At 39.1% G+C, this 14064-nt stretch overlaps 1 protein-coding gene across 1 annotated transcript in view; it reads left to right on the top strand.

The window, feature by feature from the left end:
* Nucleotides 1-14064, top strand: part of ttc41 (tetratricopeptide repeat domain 41) — a 106380-nt gene that overhangs the window by 46688 nt on the left and 45628 nt on the right. The window contains exon 7 of the mRNA XM_028817489.2: nt 3731-3970. Coding sequence (XP_028673322.1) covers nt 3731-3970 — 240 coding nt within the window. The remainder of the gene's footprint in view (nt 1-3730; nt 3971-14064) is intronic.

Below are 14064 nucleotides of genomic sequence, written 5' to 3'. Positions count from 1 at the left end.
CAACTGGGAAAAACAAAGAGGTTCTGCCTCCACTATGCACAGCATTCACAGTACCAGTGCACAGGCCGGCCATGACATCCAGCAACTTCGGGGGATCACATGCAGTCATAAGATGTCCCACAGGGCAGCTCAATCAACTAAGTTGAATGCTTTATGAAAATCGACAAAGGCTGCAAAGAAATCTTTGACGTATCATTCAAATAAATAATAATAATAATAATATATTCTGTTTATATAGTGCCTTTCCCATGCTCAAGGCACTTCACAGAGTTTAAGAGAGAACGGCAGGGTATACAGTATATAGTATTCTACTAAACCAAATAAATAAAGAAGAGTAAGATAGTAAATTCAGAGAAAAGCCTAACAGACAACATAATTGATGGTCTAGCACACACACACAGGTTACATGAGCATCTTGACATAGAGGTAAACTGAGAGAAGGGTAATAAAGTCAAGTAGAGCTAAAAGCCTTCCTGAACAGATGAGTTTTCAGTTGTTTTTTAAAAGAATTCATGGAGTCAGCTGACCTGATTAATTTCGGTAGGTCATTCCAGAGTCTGTGCGCTATACAGCTGAAGGCCCTGTCACCCATGGAGTGTAGATTAGTGTGGGGCACAACAAGATTGCCAGAATCAGAGGACCTTAGTGGGCGGGCAGGCACATAGTGATGGAGAAGGTTACTGATGTAGTTTGGCGCGAGGTTATTTAAGGCTTTGTAGGTTATTAGTAGGATTTTATATTTGATTCTGTAAGACACAGGGAGCCAGTGAAGACGGAGCAGGATGGGTGTGATGTGCTCGCTGCTGCTGGTCCATGTAAGGACTCTAGCAACCGAGTTTTGAATAAGCTGGAGCTATGATATAAGATTAGAAGGGGCACCTGCCAGTACGGAATTACAATAATTGATGCAGGATGTGATAAAAGCATGGACAAGTTTCTCAGCGTTAGAAAAGGAGAGGAAGGAGTGAACACGGGATATGTTACGGAGGTGAAAGTAAGAAAGTTTCTTAATGTGATTTATGTGGGCGGAATAAGAAAGGGAGGAATCAAAAATGACACCAAGATTCTTTGCAGTAGAAGAAAGGCTGATGAGATCACTGCCAAGATGGACTGGGAAGGAGCTCATTTTCTTAAGTTGCACTTTAGTCCCAATTTGCAGGAGTTTAGTTTTGTTGCAATTTAAATTTAAAGAGTTCTGCTCAATCCAGGTTTTAATTTCACTAAGGCAGGTTGTGAGCTGAGAGAGCTCTGATGAAGTTTCACTTTTAACATTGAAATAGAGTTGAGTATCATCTGCATAAAAATGATAACCCAGTCCAAAGCTATGAATAATATGGCCAAGGGGAAGCATATAAATACCGAAAAGCAGAGAACTGAGGACAAAGCCCTGAGGAACTCCTTGTATGACTGGCGCTGTGCTGGACCTGCTGTTGCCATGACTAACAAACTCTTGCCTATCAGTCAGGTAGGACTTGAACTGCTGGAGGGCAGTGCCAGAGATACCCAGCATGTTGTCCATTCTGGACAGTATAATGTCATGTCTGACAGTGTCAAATGCTGCACTGAGGTCTAACAGAATTAATATGCTGGTTTGTCCAGAGTCTGCTGTCATAAACAAATCATTGGTTACCCGTAGCAGAGCAATTTCACAGCTGTGCTGTACCCTGAAACCAGACAGAAAGGGCTCCATCAAATTATTAGAAGTTGAGTAGTTGGTGAGTTGGGAGGCTATAACACACTCAAGAACTTTTGACAGAAAAGGTAAGTGGGAAATAGGCCGAAAATTGTTAAGATTGTCAGAATCAAGACCAGACTTTTTTAACATTGGGGTTACAGAAGCAGTTTTAAAAGTGAGCGGCACAAACCCAGGGTCAAGGTATGAGTTTATTATTGTTGAAATAGTTGGGATTATGGCAAGAAGGCAGGATTTAAGTAGTGTGCTGGGGATGAGGTCCAGTACACAAGTAGTCGGCCTCATCTTACAAAGCAGGTCATTAACAAAAGCAGATGTGACTGGTGAGAACTTAGAGAAGGAGCTAGATGGAGTGGGAAAACAGGGAGAGATATAAACAGATGATTTATTTATGTTAGTTGAATTATTTAGATCTTTAATTTTGTTACGGAAAAAGTGGAGGAATTTCTCACAGACTTCAGTAGAAGAGGTAGTTGGGCCAGATGTGGGTTGGAGTAGTTTATTAACTACAGAGAACAAAACCCTTGGGTTATCATGGCCACTTTCTATTATTCTGCCGTAATGGGTGTTCTTGGCAGCAGTTAGTGCTTCTCTGTAAGCTCTTTGGTGTTCAGAGAAAGCCTGGATGTGCACAGTGAGGCCAGTCTTACGTGACATTCTCTCAAGGCGCTGGCCAGCTGCTTTCATAGATCGCAATTCTGAGTTATACCAAGGAGCTGAACGTTTAAAACCTCCTTATGTTTTAAAGGAGCTGTTTTATCTAATGCTGAATGAAGGGCTGAGTTATAGTGGTCAACAAGACTATCTAGTGTTGGTGGAATAGGTGAAGACAGTAAAAGATCAGAAATGGATCCAGAAAGGATAGAGGGACAGATATTTTTAAGGTTTCTGTAAGAGATTTGTCGTTTACAGGTAAGAGGAGGGAAAGGCAGTGAGACAGTGAAAAATACTGCCTTATGGTCAGCGAGTCCCAAATCAGTGCTGTAAATGTTGGCAACAGATAGCCCAGAAGTGCAGATCAGGTCCAATATATGACCACGAGAGTGGGTGGGAAAATCAACATGTTGTGTCAAGTCAAAACAGTCCAGTAAGGATAGGAATTCATTTCTCAGTTTAGATGTAGTAATGTCAATATGGATGTTGAAATCACCAAGAAGGATAATTCTCTGAGAGTAAGAGCTTAGGTGGGTCAAAAGTTCAATCAGCTCGGATAAGAAAGATGCATCATTGCTTTTACTGATACAGTAGACCAATACAGTGAAAGTTTCTCCATCTTTGTTATCTGAAAGTATGCTGAACTCTTTTTCTGGACTTCCTCTTTTATACCAGTCTTGAGTCATGAAATCAGAAGTGTTGTGCTGTCCCTTGGTTATACCCTTCTTCCAGCTACCTTCTGGGGTGTGCCTGTCTGCTAATAGTTATGGTTGCCTCCTGAAAGAAAGAACAATATGCTTTGAGGTGTTTGCTGTTTTTTTGTTTCACCCTAAACTTTGGAACCCTCATGTGGAGGCAGACAAGTGCCCTGCAAATCTGTTTTGTTTTCTTTTTCATTATTTTAATATTTTATTTGTATTATTACAGTACTGTTTGTGTTTTTTGACTGCTAAATTTTGGCTTTTATTATTCTTGTGATTTTTTTTATTGTTTACGCATTAAGATTTTTTTAAGTGTCTGTTTTGACTTGCTATGCTTACTGACATTTAACTGCTTTTATTCATGCCCCCTCATTGCCCAACAATCAGTCTCACATAAATCTATTGTTTAATGATGTTACCAGCTTCTTTGGTCATTCCACATTCAGCCAAGGCATCAATGGTCATGAATGGGGCACAGAAGTATAAGTAAAAATCCCTTGTGGGCTGAGATTAGAGTAATGAGGAAACACAAAATCACACTTTTATTACACAAAATTTAATAGAATGAGTTTGTTCAATTACTTTAAATTATGAACTACATCCACAGGTTTATGCTATTCGTTCCATATCATTCTATGCTTCTTAACCCAAGGATGATTTTAATATATTTATATCTCAACAGGGATGAAAGGGTGGGTGCCTGATGTTTTATGCTTAATTCGTCTGTCTCATGGTGGACTCAGTGAAGATGAACTCCTGAGCCTCTTGAGGATACTGGGATACAGTGGGCCTTTTGAAGTTCCCAACCTTGCCTGGGCCTCTTTTCGTTGTAGTGTATGGGAATGGATTCAAGAGCAACCTGATGGAATGATTAACTTTAACCACCGTTCCATAAGCCAGGCTGTGGACCATTTCATACTGAGTAAGTGTGTGATTTCTGTTTTATTTCTAATGTTTCCATGAAAGACACTGAAAAAGTAATTTTTCATTGGTGAACAAGAAAAAATGACTAAATAGTATTCTAAAACATATTAACTTAGTGTTACATGCACAATTTGCAGTACTTTCCCCCAGAACCCTAAAACAAAGGGAGGGCTGTCCACTGCTCCCAGTATTCTATTTCTGAAAGGACCTAACACTTAACCTTTGAATACCTTAACAATGGCAGGCTGCTCACTGCTAGACCCCAAGTCACAACCTACTCCTAGTTTTCCACCCCTGCATGGACTTAAGTGGAATGGGAATCTCCTCACTTTATTACTGGACCTATAGGACCTGGATTAGTATATGAGTTCCTCATTCTACAGAACCTACTGACCTTTTATGACCTAGATAAGCATCTCAATCCTTCATCTTATAGAAATGCCAATCCCTCGATAATTGATAGTGTCACAGTAAACATAAGGTACTTTCAGTGAGATAATGCCAAAACTTTATTTCAATCTAAACAATATTGTTTTGCAGAGGAACTAGGCATATGTCAATTGTTAAGATAAAATGAAAACATCCAACCTGAATGATTCAAATTAAAGTCACACAGCAGTCTTCATATCAAATGATTAATTGGCTTTTAGTTGTTACAGTCTTTGTCTTCTTAGGTCAGATGTGATGGTTATGGAATTTGGAATGCTATTGAACAAATCCAAATCGTATTATGTGATATGATCTACTGTTAAATTCTGCTCTGTATTTGTAATATTTCTATTGCACTATTATATTGTATTGAGGATTACTTGTTTTCTGTTCTATGTATTGTATTGTATTTACCCCCTTTTTTGACACCCACTGCACATCCAACCTACCTGGAAAGGTGTCTCTCTTTTTCCTTGTCTTCTTAGAGAGTCAAGGCTGGGGGGCTGTCAAAAGACAGGGCCTGTTAATGCCCATTGTATCACTCCTTGTGTAATTTTGTGCTATACAAAAATAAATTGTATTGTATTGCGGTTGCCTAGCCCAAGAGTAATACAACAACAACAACATTTATTTATATAGCACATTTTCATACAAAAAGTAGCTCAAAGTGCTTTACATAATGAAGAAAAGATAAATAAAAGACAAATAAGAAATTAAAATAAGACAACATTAGTTAACATAAAAAGGAGTAAGGTCCGATGGCCAGGATGGACAGAAAAAACAAAAAAAAAAACTCCAGAAGGCTGGAGAAAAAAATAAAATCTGTAGGGGTTCCAGGCCACGAGACCGCCCAGTCCCCTCTGGGCATTCTACCTAACATAAATGAAATAGTCCTCTTTGTAGTTCGGGTTTTCACAGAGTCACTTGATGCTGATGGTCATACAGACTTCTGGCTTTTAATCCATCCATCATTGTTGGATCATCATGGTGCTTTGGGTAGATGGTGGTGGCGCACGCCACCACCAACAGGACACCGGAAAAGGAAACAGAAGAGAGAGTAGGGGTTAGTACAGATTTTGAATGAATAGTTATTATAATGAATTGGATATACAGAGTATCAGGATTAAATTACAGTGAAGTTATGAGAAGGCCATGTTAAAATAATGTGTTTTCAGTAGTTTTTTAAAGTGCTCCACTGTATTAGCCTGGCGAATTCCTACTGGCAGGCTATTCCAGATTTTAGGTGCATAACAGCAGAAGGCCGCCTCACCACTTCTTTTAAGTTTTGCTCTTGGAATTCTAAGTAGACACTCAGTTGAGGATCTCAGGTTACGATTTGGAATATAAGGTGTCAGACATTCCGATATATAAGATGGGGCGAGATTATTTAAAGCTTTATAAACCATAAGCAGAATTTTAAAGTCAATTCTGAATGACACAGGTAACCAGTGTGGTGACATCAAAACTGGAGAAATGTGTTCGGATTTTCTTTTCCTGGTAAGGATTCTAGCAGCTGCATTCTGCACTAGTTGCAAACGATTGATGTCTTTTTTGGGTAGACCTGAGAGGAGTGTGTTACAGTAATCTAGACGACTGAAAACAAACGCATGAACTAATTTCTCTGCATCTTTCGATGATATAAGAGGTCTAACTTTTGCTATGTTTCTTAGGTGAAAAAATGCTGTCCTAGTGATCTGATTAATATGCGATTTAAAATTCAGATTACAATCAACGGTTACCCCTAAGCTTTTTACCTCCGATTTGACTTTTAATCCTAATGCATCCAGTTTATTTCTAATAGCCTCATTGTATCCATTATTGCCAATCACTAAGATTTCGGTTTTTTCTTTATTTAATTTGAGAAAGTTACTATTCATCCATAATGTTGAAGAAGTGCTTCTAAATCTTGTCCTTTAGAGAGTGCCTTGATGGCTGGTTATGCGACAATTGGTAATAGTTGCATCAGCCAGAACTGGACAATTTATAATAACCTACTTGTCAGTTAACTCAAAATTTCTAAGCACCTATTTTATACCTTCTTACAAATGATCACACACACACACACACACACACACACGCATACACACGCACACACACACACACACACACACACACACACACACACACACACACACACACACACACACACACACACGCACAGGAAAATTTACCTGAGATTAAAGTTTTGTACAATGCAACTATCAGCATTTGCTTTTACATTTGCATATCTCCATGTGTCTGTCAGTCTATTTGTATACATCCCATCCTCCTAGTCATCTTGAAAAACATGTACTCATTATTATGACTTCATTGTCATGTACTTGCTGACCAAACCTTCTGTTCAAGAGGAGACACCTGTTAAACTCGTGTTTAAATACACAATCAAAAATAATGGTAGCCTTCTCTTATGAGCTCTACAGTACAGTCTTGTTTACACAATTTATTCAATTGAAAAAGATGTGTATTATCTAAATAATTCTATATTCCTATATTAACACATCTCACAAATGAAACATAAGTCTTATTTAACAAACTGTAAAAATTAGATTAGATTAGATGAAATGAGATAAACTTTATTAATTCCATTGGGGAAATTCAGATGCATACAGTAGCAGAACCATAAAAACAAGGATATTTATTCAAAGGGACAAATAATATAGTCAATCTATCAATCAATCAATTGATAAGTAAATAATAAAAAATAAATAAATAATGATATTCATATATATTGTGCATATTTTGCCTGGCTTTTCTCTACATTCATAATGGCTAACACGGTACAACACCCTAGTACTACAAATGGTTTATCAAAATGAACTTAACGAATGTCCCAGGAAGAAGCACTGAATTGGCTAATAGTGCTCCAAGAGAGTGTCTTCTGGGTGGTGGTAGTGGTGGTGGTGTTTCATGATGGCACCCAATTTTGCCACCATCCTCTTTTCTACAACAGCTTCCAATGTGTCCAAGGTCTGCTGGGTAATGGCACAGGATTTCCTAGTAAGTTTGTTCAGGCATTGTGATTCTTTTGTGATGATGTACTCCAGGAGACTGCAAACACACTGGCTACTATGAACTGATAGAACATTTCCAGCAGCTTGCTGCATACACCAAAAGACCAGAGTCTCCTTAGCAAGTACAGTCTGCTCTGGCTCTTCTTATACAGTGCCACTGTGTTGTCAGACCAGTCCAGTTTGTTGTTTATATAGGCCCCCAGGTACTTATAGCTCCACATCAATTCCCTGGACGGTGACTGTTCTCAGAGACTCCTTGGCACATCTGAGGTCCATCACAAGCTCTTTTATCTTGCTGATATTGAGTTGCAAGTTATTGTCCCTGCACCAAAGGACAAAGTCCTCCACAACATTCATGTACTCTGACTAATTCCAGTATTGAGGCAGCCTGTAATGGAGGAGTCATCTGAAAACATTTGTAGGTGGCATGCGCTGATATTGTGCTGGAAGTCTGTTGTGTAGAGGGTGAACAAGAAGGGAGACAGGACAGTTCCCTGAGGTGCTCCAGTATTACACACCACCATTTCCCTCGGCCATTACATACAGTCCCTCAGCCTCACAAACTGCTGTTTGTTGGTCAAATAGTCCATGATCCAGAGATTGCAGTGGCATCAAGATTTAAAGCCTTTAACATTTTTCCCAGTGGCTGAGGTAGAATGATGTTAAAAGCACAGGAAAAGTCAAAGAAAATGATCCAGACTGTGGTGCCAGCGTTGTCCAAGTGGGAGTAGGTTCTGTGGAACATGTAAATGAGAGCATCTTCAAATACCTATATGTGTCTGATAGGCAAACTGCACAGGATCCAGATGTTCTGAAACCAGGGTTTGAAGCTGTTTTAGGACCAGCCTCTCAGGTCTTTATTGATGATGTATGAGCGACTGGTCTGAAGTCCTTGGGATCACTGGAATGCCCTTTCTTTGGCACTGGGATTGCACATGATATTTTCCACAGCTGAAGAACCTTCTGCGTGATTCATGGAAATGGAGAACAGGTGCAGATGGACCCCGTAGAGCTGGCTGGCACATGTTTTCAGCACCCTGGAACTGATTCCAGCTGGCCCTGAAGCCTTATTTATACAGAGTTTTTCCAACACTCTCCTCACTTAATCAGCAGAGACACATACTCCAGGATGTGGAGGGGTGCTGGAGGCCACAGGTGTGATATCCTAGTAGGGGAAGGTTGTGTAGGATGGAGATGGCAGTTGGGATTCTGGAATTTCCTCAGCTTGCTCAAAGAAGCTCGGGCTGTACTGACAATAATGAGTCTAACCTGTTGAAGAACTGGTTCAGTGCATTAGCTATTATCTTGTTCCTTTCCTCTCCATGTATTGTAGCCTGCTTGTAGCCAGTGATATTCATCAATGCATTCTACACTTCTTTTATGTTGTTTTTTTGTAACTTATGCTTAAGTTTGTTTCTGTAGCGGGCTTTCTCCTCACAGAGCTTCTTCTTCAGTTCTGACTGCACCTGCTTCATCTCATCCTTATCTCCAGACCTGATGGCTCTCTTATGCATATTATAGGGATTTCAAGTCTTTTGTGATCCATGGCTTGCTGTTGGGAAAGCAGTGCACTGTCTTTGTGGAGACTGTGTTATCCACACAAAATTTGATGTAGTCTGTGATAAAATGGCTAAGTCCGTCTATCTCCTGACCATGTGATTCACAAAGTATATCCCAGTTAGTGATTTCAAAGGCATCCTAAAAGAGCAGTATTTTTCACTCCAAGAGGGCTGAAACTAGGTCACAGTGTCGAAGTAGGTCCTTAGTCTGAAAAACTTCAACATATTTTTAAAACCTACAATCATACACATGGCAATACATACCCTGTAAACCAAAACAATATGTAAAATCTTGCTTAGTTTCACTTATGCATTATGTCTAAGAGTTTAGTATACTCTGTGCACTCTTGTCCTTGGCTTTATTTGTTTGTAACATTTTAATTGCCATGCTAGTTTGTGAATAAATTGAAAAACACACTTTTGGTTTATAAAAGTTACTTCAATCAAATGCTAAGATTTAATACAGAAATAAACAAACAAGAATAGAATGTGTTAATTTTTTCCTGAAACAATTTCTTATAATTACAGTGTAGAATATTGCTGAAATAATGTGCACATGCACACAGCCTCAAGATATTTTTAACCCGATTTTTGATGCAGTATATGCAAAAATCTGCTTGTGTTATCATTCTCTCCATCTGACGTTTGCAGATCTGATTTCTTAGCATCACTTTTTCTATTATGTGACTGTATATTTTCGCATCTTGGGTTTTGTAATTGAGGTCATAAAATCTTTTAAAATTACACTACATTGTAAAACTATTAAGTCCAGGTTACAGGTATCTATGTAGTGTTCTATGACTATATGAAGGCATTCAGATCTAACTCACTCTCTTATGATGTGTATTGGTCCAGTATCTATCTTGAATGGTTTGCAGACAAGGGTACATGGCCCATTTTGTATATTCATTAACTTTTAGTTTTTGATGATCAGAATTCTAATCAAACTGGAAGTCCTTTCAAGACTTGCAGTACACCCATCCTATAAAATGCTGTACAAAATAATGTAAAAGTTACAAGAAGAAGTTTAATTTAAAATGGAGTGTGGCGTTACACACCATTATTAGAAATACTGTACTCATTACATTTACTATATTAAGAGAGAAACATTATCTGATAATGCACTTTATATAACTATGATTTGTTCATCCATCCATCCATCCATCCATTTTCCAACCCGCTGAATCCGAACACAGGGTCACAGGGGTCTGCTGGAGCCAATCCCAGCCAACACAGGGCACAAGGCAGGAACCAATCCCGGGCAGGGTGCCATCCTACCGCAGTAAGAGAGAAACATTATCTGATAATGCACTTTATATAACTATGATTTGTTCATGTTGTTCATAATTAAATTGCTGTGGTTAACTTTGTCAGACCGTCTATGTATTTTCATTTTTTTTAAGATTTAACAATTTACTGTTAATGGATTGTATATACAAGTAAGTGCACAATCGCATACGTGTGCACTGTACAAAAATGGATTGAAATGTATTGTACTTGTGTTTAATTTGTAGCTTGAGCCGTGTTTTTATTTCTGTATTTATGTGTGATTCTTCCAGGATGTCTGGGTTCCTGTCACATCCATGATGCTGTCAGGTGGATTGGCCCAGTGAAAGTGAATATGCATATACTGTATATGTGAATTTGCTGTGTGATGTACTGGCATTTGTGCCAAGGAAAGTTCCTGTCTTATTCACAATGGTACTGACTCAGACTCCAGGTCTCAGTGACCAAATACTGATTAAACAGGCTACATAAAATGCACCTGGAAACATGGAAACAAGTTTAACTACTGGTAGTGACAATTTGTTATAGTTCATGCTCATATAAAGCATTATCAAGTATCTTGGGATCTTGTTGACAAGTGATGGAAGAAGGGAGCATTAGATTGAAGTAGCAGAAGCAGTTCTGTGAGCACTGTACTAACGATCCATGTTAGTAAAGTGGGAGCTGAGTCTAAGTACAAAACTCTCAGTTTACTGGTCAATCTACATCGCTGTCCACACCTATGGTCCTGAGGTGTGGGTAATGACCAAAAGAATAAGATCATTTTTTTTTATGTAGGACTGCTGAGGTGACACTATCTGATAAGGTGAATAGCTCAGAGTAGAGTACCTGCTCCTCCAGATCTAGAGGAGCTATATAAGTTGGTTTGGGTATGTCATAAGGATGCTTCCCAGGTGGCTTCCCATGCAGATGCTCTGGGTATGTCCCACTGGGTGGAAACCCAGGAGCAGACCCAGGACATAACTCAGGAATTATATCTCACGACTGGCTTGTGTAAAAGCCTGGGAATTCCCCAGGAAAAGCTGGAATCTCTGGTGGGGACAGAGAAGTCTGGGGGTGATCTTCTTGGCTTGCTGTCCCAATGATTCTCACCAAGAGAAGCAGTGTAAGAAGATGAGATAAGGTGATATAAAGCATTAGCTTTGGACAGCACAGGATAACAAAGCATTCTATTCATTTTCTAGCCTGCTTATCCAGTTCAGGATCAGACAGAGCCAGTGACTATTTGTGATGGCCTGGGCCAGCTCTGCACTCCCTTATTGCTTCCGCGAGACTCTTGAACCCAGAACCTTCGATAGCCATAAACTGAGATGAGCTGGGAAAATGAGGACACATACAGTCAGCAAGGGGTTGGTGCAAAGTGTTCAGTGCTTTTATTAAAACCAGTCAGCAGTGTTCAAAAGTACAAAACATCAAATTCTTCCATAAATAAATAAATAATCCATTAAAATATGAAAACTTGGAGGTTAAAATGTTCAGTAAATAACCCACTAAAAATAACATTAAAATCATTGTAGGAATCTATCCATCCATCTGCTCACATTTGTATGTGAATGTGCGATCAGCCAAGCAGCCCAAACAACCCCGGAGTGGCGCCAGCATGTGCACACCCACACCCATTCAGAGCCTGCACTTTCGGGGACCTGAATATTTATTTAAAAATCACGCTTCACCACGGATCTGTTATCACTCTATCCTGGCAACGTTGGGCAGAAGTCAGGATTTAACCCTGTAAAGGACTTGTTGCAGTCAATTTGTTTTATAATGCTGTTGTCTGTGAACATGCTGGAAGTTAGTCCAATGTATTGGGTGTTTCTGCCGTCTGTGAGCTTGGCCACTTTTTGTTACAGCTAATGTACATGGCACAAACACACATATACCCAGATCTGGCCAACACAGAGCTTTTAATTAACCATCACCATACTTAGAATGTGGGAGGAAAATTGGATTACACAGAGTAAACCCACACAGACATGGATATAGGCTCAACACAAGCCTTTAGCTAACTCAGATTGACAACAGGAATTAGATGATTTTGTGATGCAAAGATGCAGTAACTGGCAGTTTCAAATAGCAGTCTAGAGGGTTCCATATTCAGAGGCAACGCAAATGGCCCTTTGTCACTGACAATGGCCACCTAATAGTTTCTGGTCTTTGTAAACTCATTGTCAGTGTCTGTGCAAGCCAGATAATTTGGTTGATTTGATCTCTTGTGTATTTTTATAGCTGAAGTATGCAAATTATGAATTAGAGTAGATGTGCTACAAGCTAACAATAAACTATAAACCACATTAACTTTTCTTTGCCTCATGCTTTCTGGTGGCTTCCAGTAACTGGCCCCTAAATGGCAAAGCAAAACTGAAGTTGGTATCTTGAATACTAAGGCAAACAACCAAAAGTGTTAGTTAACTTATTGTGACCATTCCACTTTGTGATCCTGTATTAATTTACTTTAATATTGAAAGTGGGTGAATAAAATTTCAAATAATGTCAAAATCAAACATGTATGTGGCAACAGCTTTTTCATAATTTGCAATAGTAGGGTGTTGTACTGTGTTAGCCATTATGGATGCAATGAGAAGTCAAGAAAAATGACACCTTCTATTGGCTAACTGAAAAGATTACAATATTCCAGCTTTCAAAGAAAGCTGAAGAAGGGGCCTTAGCTGCCAAGAAAACTTCCATATTGTAATCTTGTTAGTTAGCCAATAAAAGGTGTCATTTTGCTTGACTTCTCATTGCATTCATAATTTGCAAGAAGTGTTTACTTTTTGTGTTTTTGTGTAGCAGTTCAAAATATTTATATAGTAATACAGTGATCCCTCGCTATATCGTGCTTCGTCTTTCGCGGCTTCACTCCATAGCGGACTTTAAATGTAAGCATATGTGAATATATATCGCGGATTTTTCACTGCTTCGCGGATGTCTGCGGTCTACAGTACGTGTGCTTCCACAGCTGATTTGCCCATTTGAATTCAAACAAGGGACGCATTTAAATTCAAACAAGGGACGCTATTGGCGGATGGCTGAGAAGCTACCCAATCAGAGCACGCGGTTAAGTTCCTATGTGCTGCTGATTGGCTCAGCAACGGAATGCTGCATTAACCAGGAAGTCTAATCTCACTCATTCAGAATTAATGCACGTTACTGCTAATGCTTCAGGATTGCAGAAAAGGTAAAAGTTTTGGATATGTTGAAGGAAGGGAACAGCTACACCGCTGCAGGACATTATTACAGCATCAATGAGTCCACGATTCTTTTTATTTAAAAAGGAGGAAAAGCATATAAGATATACGGCCACAGTGTCCTTTAATCAGGGCGCAAAACGAGTTGCAAGTGGACGTGATAAGGCAGTAGTATGGATGGAATCTGCTTTAGGGATTTGGATTGAAGAGTGATGGAAGAAGAACAACGGCGGTGCTAAACAGTCACCTGAAGAGGCTCCTTTAGAAGAGCTGTAACGCTATCCTTTGTTGTGCAGTAAAATTAAACTCATCGTTATCGGACAAGTCGTCGTGTCATTGTTGGTGAGTAACCATAATTAATTATTTACGTACAGTACTTATTACATGTACATAGTTTAGTGTCGCTGTACACACATTTTACTGTATACAATTTTTCTTGTATTGTACGTATTTATTGCTGGTGGCCCGTCTGTTGTAATGGCTGTAACGTATTGATATCGGAGATGCTCGATATCTTTAAAATAATATTTAGGTTTTACTGTATGTAACATACATAATTTCAACGAATCTTACCTAATATCTAAGAGAATACAAAGGGTTTATGTTGTATAACTGTGCGTG

The sequence above is a fragment of the Erpetoichthys calabaricus genome, chromosome 1 (assembly GCF_900747795.2).
Source record: "Erpetoichthys calabaricus chromosome 1, fErpCal1.3, whole genome shotgun sequence".
NCBI classification, from domain to species: domain Eukaryota; kingdom Metazoa; phylum Chordata; class Cladistia; order Polypteriformes; family Polypteridae; genus Erpetoichthys; species Erpetoichthys calabaricus.
This window is presented reverse-complemented; position numbering and strand designations above follow the sequence as displayed.